At 37.8% G+C, this 7,004-nt stretch overlaps 1 protein-coding gene across 1 annotated transcript; it reads right to left on the bottom strand.

Annotated features, from left to right (window-relative positions):
- Positions 1 to 6,211: 6,211 nt before the first annotated feature.
- LOC119677134 lies at positions 6,212 to 6,994 on the bottom strand. Its single transcript, XM_038088400.1, has one exon. The coding sequence runs from the start codon at positions 6,992 to 6,994 to the stop codon at positions 6,212 to 6,214; it is 783 nt and encodes a 260-aa protein (XP_037944328.1).
- Between the last annotated feature and the right edge of the window lie 10 nt (positions 6,995 to 7,004).

Below are 7,004 nucleotides of genomic sequence, written 5' to 3' on the forward strand. Positions count from 1 at the left end.
TATTTTTATGTATTGTCGTACATGTATTGTTTCAGCCCCTTTATCAACGATGCTCAAGTGTTCATTTATGTTGCATTTGTGCTACAGATACTTGACGATAAAAGTCATTGGTGATACAAAATTTTCAATGACGTGAATATGACTTCATACACATATCCCCATAACTATATACTTATATACAGGATTATGACTACAGCTTACACTTGCATGCATCCAATATACACTGATGTCCTTTACAGGAATAAAAGCGGAAATTACACAGCATTTACACTCTTTTTGCGAGCTTGGCGTTCTTATCGTAATTCACGTTCTTCAGTTCTGTCCATTACAGTGGTTGAACGCGAATACAGTGTACTGTGGTCGTGTAATACAGCTTTTAACATAAAAGCATGCATATTTAAGTGTATGCCTGAACATATGTTGATGTATTTATGTCCTTAAATATTATATATGTGTATATATTTTTAATCCGAAGTTAAGGCATATTTCCATTTATTCAATTTGATTTTAATTTTTTTAATGCCAAATTTCTTTTACAGAATAATTTACAGATACAAATTGGTAAGTACTTTTTTTTAGTGTAAATATTGTAAAATAAATTCTCGGATTATTTTTTTTGTATTAATTTTCAATTGGGTTTTTATTTAATTTTTTTTTATAGAAATGCTAACTTTTGCATTGAAAATTGAAAATTGTTTTTACTGAGATTTATTGCAATACAAAAAGTTTTTAAGTGAGCCTTTAGTACTTTGTTAATTATAAAAAAATAATTTGAAATTTAAACGCTCTTAGCTATAAATATCTTTGTTAAGTACACAAGAATGCTGACTTTTATAAGATGAAAAATTTCGATTAAAAGTTGTTAGAACTCTACAACTTAATTGATGCATAAATTTTATTGTTTGTTTTCAATTAAAATTCATTAAGACTTTGTAAAATAAAAAAAAAAAAATTTAAAATATGTAATATTAAAATTTATGGACAAATAACAATTGTTTAACATAATTCTAAAATATAAACAATAAAAGCAATTATATGTGATACATATATTACATATCTATTGAAAGAGGTAAATCATAATCATATATAATCTATATATACAAACACAGATTTATCAATTTTGTAGTTCTAAAAGTAAACGTAAATAAACACAGTTGTGATATAAATTTAGATCCAGCTTTTAGTTTAATTTACGATTTTGCTATGAGGTGTGAAATGCATTAATCAAATATATTCACGAGACATCTTATAGTAATGAATCGTCTTGAGGATCCGAGTAGCTCGATTTGAGGAAGGTACATTTTAAAAGTATCTAGATTTTCTTCATATAAACTCGATTCTTTTCGTAACTACTAAATAAAGTCTAGCACTGACAAATCACATACCAGGGAAATTTCTTACACAACAATGTTAAAAGAGGATCTATTGTGTGTGTGTTGTGACACACAATGAAACTATATCTTTCACAAAAACACGTTCAATTACATACCAAAAAAAAAAAAATTTAAACATATGACTAAAGAAATTAAAATTGTTCTTGGTGATTTTCAATAAAGTACGGATTATCATACCTTATCATATCAATTTAATTTGTTCTTGAATTCAATCTATTTTGGGCATTGCTAAAAATATGCAAGACATCGTTAAGAATTTTGAGTGAAATCATAGAAGACAAATAACTGAAACTAAAATAATCTAGTGACATATTGTATAATGGACTATTCTCTATAAGATTTTAAAAAAGTGGGTTGTATCGTAAATTAGGCATTGCGTCAAAGTGTCCGATAATTTTAATGTGCAAGTATCCTTCAATTTATATCATTGGATTAAAATCTACTTTATGTTATTTGTTATTTTCGTTTTATTAAATAAAAAGATATGTATATATAAGAAGCATATAAGAAGCAAACGCTAACACCATATGATGTTCGGACATTATGAAGTGTTTTGTTTGGTTGAGCATAATCATACTCCAGCATCGCAATGCTCAAAGCTTTGAGCAGCTAAAATAATATTTGAAGTTCTAATCAATGAACATTACGATGAACACAAAAATATACAAGAATAAAAATGTAAAATATTACCGCAGTGGGTCATAAACTCAATTTGGAATCATGCGCAAATATTATATGCATAGAAAATGGGTCAATTATTTAATCTAAAATGCAGTTTGTAAAAGCATTGCTACTATATATAAGACTACTGTAATTTAATATGAAATTTATTAATAATACGAAATATTTTTTTTTTGTTTTGTAGTTAATTTTTCTATTTTCCAGTGCATAAATGTTATAGAAAATTAATAATTAGCTCTTATCATGTAATTTTGCCCCTTTATCGATTAATTTTTAATTATACAAAAGCCTTTAATTTATAAATAAATAAAACAACAAACTAATTAAAATCGATTAACGCTTTCTTTTCAATTTTTTTCCATGAGTTAATCTATAAATAAGCTTTCAACAACAAATAAAATGAATAGTTAGTAACTAATAAATAGAAGAAAAAAAAGTTGCGTGTAAAAATATCTGGGTAAGTCCAAATAAGATTGTTTATATGAATTAATACATGCAATTAACAAACGTTTTTACACACATTAGCTTAACACGCAAGCATTTTGTATGCAACACGTAATTGAAAATATATATACATGAGTATATTATATATTATATTACATTATTAACTATTAACATATATACATAAATCATTTTATCAAAGAACTTAACTTGAATTGTAACTTTTAGTTGGTCTCTTTGCTGTGCAGAAGAGAATAAAGTTTAAATATAAATCTTTAGCAATGATCTGTTCACCTTGCTAATTAATAAAACTCTAAAAATTTTCAATGTTAATAAACTTTTATTCAACTTTTTACAGAGAGAAAAATCGGAACGTTCTCCTCAATCAAAACAAAAAACTTAAAAATATTTGAAATTGAATTTTACTTTTTAAATTCAATAAATGCACAGCCAACTGGGTCGCCACAGTACCCCCTCCTAGCGATGGAGTACTAGCAACAACGCGACACCACAACTAAGTCGACAACACCACTCTTAATCCCGAAATTCCGCTAACCTTGCTGGGAAACGCACTACTCTACCAGCTCGTGTCACTTTCGGAATCGGCAACAGGGATTCACGCCTACAATCACCAAAAGTCACTAACTGATCACCATTCAACAACGCTGAAGGCTGACGCGTTTCTGGAACAACCTGTTCAAGATCATCACACGTTAAGTACGCCGCCTTCAACCTATCATTCGAAACAGTCACCTCTCTCCCACGGCAAACAATAACAGACGTCTTCTCATTACGACTCAGCACCTCAAATGGACCTTCGTAAGGCTGCTCAAGTGGAGCTCGAGCACGATCCACTCGAAGAAAAACGTGCTTACAATTAATAACGTCACGCGGAACATACACAGATGGATGACAATGTCTTGTTGATTCAACGGATTTAACCTTAGCTAAAGCCCTTCGCAACGCCGACACAAAATCAGTCTCGGACGACTTCTGCTTGAAATCCGAAAGCATCTGCCCTGGAACACAAAGAGGATTTCCAAACAACATCTCTGAAGGACTAGCATTTAGGTCTAATTTCGGTGTCGTTCGCAATCCCAACAACACAAGCGGAAGAGACTGCGTCCAATTACTTGAGGAATGACATCGAATGGCTGCCTTCAATGTTCTATGGAAACGTTCAACCATACCATTTGCTTGAGGATGATAAGCCGTGGTATGAAAGTGTTTCACTCCAAGCAATCTCGTCAGTTCCCGAAATACAGCAGACTCAAACTGCCGACCCAAATCAGTGGTAATAGCCTGCGGAGAACCAAAACTTGCCACCCAACCGTCGATAAAAGCCGCTGCAACTTCTTCTGCCGTAATGCCCGACAGAGGCACAGCAACAGGCCACCGAGAAAAACGATCGACGCAAGTCAAACAATAACGCTTCCCCTGAGACAAAGGCAATGGACCCACAATGTCAACATGAACATGCTGGAACCGACTATCAATATCAGCAAACGAACCAATTGGTGTTTTAGTATGCCGCTGAATCTTGGACTTCTGACACGCAATGCAACTACGCACAAACACAGCTACATCCTTAACCAAACCAAGCCAAACATACCTAGCCTGCACCAATTTCCGCGTTGCTCGAATACCAGGATGAGCCAAACCGTGGAGTTTTGAGAGTACCAGCTGCCGACAGTTTGCGGGAACAAAAGGACGAACACGACTGCCTGACACATCACAGTACAGTTCAATACTCGAATCCGGCAATCTCAACTTCTTCAACCCAACACCATCTTCAGACTGGCTCTTCAGCTGAGCGAGCAACTCTGCATCAGTCTTCTGCCCCTCAGCAATTAACTCAATAACATTTGCCTCCAACTGAACCGTAGCAACCCGAGACAAAGAGTCAGCCACCGTATTATCTGCACCAGCCAGATGACGAATATCAGTGCAATACTGACTAATAAACTCCAGCTGTCTTGCACGACGAGGAGATGCCTTCTCACTTATTTGCCTGAACGCAAACGTTAAAGGTTTGTGATCCGTAAAAATGACGAAATCACGTCCCTCTAATGCATACTTAAAATGCTGGACAGCTTGATAGATAGCAGTCAACTCACGATCATAAGCACTATACTTAGTCTGCGCTGGACTCAAACCTTTTGAATAAAATGCCAATGGCTGAGTCACTCCTTTCACTACTTGTTGCAGAACAGCACCCACCGCAACGTCTGAAGCATCAGTCGTGAGCGTCAATTGTGCATCCAGAGCCATGAAGTTAAGCAACGTAGCTTGGGCAAGATCATTCTTGCAAGCCTCAAAAACCTCTACATCTTCTGGAGTCCAAGAAATCACCGACTTATCATTCTTGCGGTTACCTGGTGTAAGATGAAACAACCGCTGCTGATTCTGCACAGCGTTACGCAGAAACGGCCGATAAAAGTTCACCATGCCTAAGAATTGTCTAAGCTGTTTCACCGTTGCTGGCAGAGGAAAATCACGAACAGCTTGAACTTTACTCTCCGGAGGACGTAAACCCTTTGCACTAATAACGTGCCCAAGGAACTCGATCTCGGAACAGCCGAACTTACACTTGGCAAAATTCACGGTCAAACCAGTTTCTCTAAGTCGATCTAAAACCAGTCGCAAATGCATTCTGTGTTCTGCTTCATCTTTTGACGCAATTAAAATATCGTCGATGTACGCAAAAACGAAATTAAGATCACCTAGAGTCTCATTCATAAAACGCTGAAACGTCTGGGCAGCATTACGGAGACCGAAAGTCATAAAGCGAAACTCGAACAGGCCAAACGGAGTTGTAATAGCTGTCTTCGGAATGTCTGCCAGAGCAAGCGGTATCTGATGATACGCTTTCTGCAAATCTATCTTCGAAAACATAGTTTTACCATGAAGAATACTCGTCACATCATGAATGAACGGAATCGGATACCGATCAGGTTTAGTTTGCGCGTTGAGCATGCGATAATCGCCACACGGTCTCCAACTTCCATCGCCTTTGCGAACCATGTGAAGTGGACTTGCCCAACAGCTTTTCGAAGGTTGACAAATCCCTGTCTGGACTAAAAATTGGAATTCCTTCTTGGCTTCTTCAAGTTTGGCTCCAACTAAACGTCGGGGACGAGCAAATGACGGCGCACCAAATGTCTCGATGCAATGTTCAACCTTAGTAACTAAACCCATCCGATTTGCACTCATAATGCCTAAATCACGGTATTCATTAACCAGCTCAGCATAAGCTGAAACTGAACCACACACACGCACAGTATCTTCTTGAGACACAGCAGCCTTACCCTTCATCATCAAAGTCGTCTTCGAATCAACTAACCGCTTCCTTTTCAAATCCACTAACAAGTCATAGTGATTAAGGAAGTCGGCTCCAACAATAGGACAGCTAACATCCGCAATCACGAACGTCCACGGGAAATCTCTACGCAAACCCAAAGACAAAAGCAGTCGACGCTCGCCAAATGTTTGAATAGGCGTACCATTAGCGGCATATAAATTAACTGATGCAACACTGTTAGCCCTTTGCTTCCAACGACAGAACGACTTCGGTAAAACTGATATGTCCGCACCAGTATCAATGAGAAAAACGGTCGACGTGGCGGGATCTTTAATACTAAGTCGAGCTATACGAACACTAACCCCTTCTCGGCTCGACGACGTAGAAGGAGTACCTAGTTTTTTGACTGATGAGAGCTTGCCACAAAACTACAGGGCTGCCGACAAGCATTAGCTCTATCACCGAACCTTTCGTGATACCAGCACCAATCTGGATGACTTCCTGGTCGGGAACGAGTTCGCCTACGTCTCCTCGATGACGATCGACTTTGCACCGACTCACTACGACGTAAATCCAAACGACTCAGACGCTGTTCGATTTGCTCAAGCCTTCGTAAAATCACAGCATTCTCAGAATAGGCTGGACAATCAGAGGCTGACGCTACAGCTATCTGTTGAAAATCCCCCGCCTCGCAAATACGATCTGCTAATTTCGCCAGTTCTGCTAGTGCCACGTTCGATGCCTGCAGAATAGCGCGCACTTGTGGTGGCAAACGCTTCAGCCAAAGAGACTTAAGGAACTCATCGCTCACCTTGTCTTTAGCTAACGCTGTCAACTCCGTTAGCAACTGTGTTGGGCGTCTATCACCAAGTTCAACTTCTGACAACAACCGTTGAATCTTCCGCTGCTCGCTCTCACTGTACCGCTCTATGATGCAAGCCTTTAAATTAGCGTATCTTCCAGTTTCAGGAGGATGAAGCACTGCATCACTTACATCGGCGATAACACTTGACTCAATCGCTGCTACAACCGTGTTGAACTGCGTGATGTCACTCGTAATGGCAGCTACTGCGAATTGCGCCTCGATCTGAGCAAACCAAATCTCCGGTCGCTCGTGCCAAAACGGTGGCACCTTCACTGCTACACGGTTTACGACACTTCCACTATCAGAAGCCATTACTACACCT

Source organism: Teleopsis dalmanni, chromosome 2 (assembly GCF_002237135.1).
Source record: "Teleopsis dalmanni isolate 2A chromosome 2, ASM223713v2, whole genome shotgun sequence".
Lineage (NCBI taxonomy): Eukaryota > Metazoa > Arthropoda > Insecta > Diptera > Diopsidae > Teleopsis > Teleopsis dalmanni.

Excerpts from the sequence above, each read along its gene's own strand:
- LOC119677134 (XM_038088400.1), bottom strand. The coding sequence starts at position 6,994 with ATGGCTTCTGATAGTGGAAGTGTCGTAAACCGTGTAGCAGTGAAGGTG.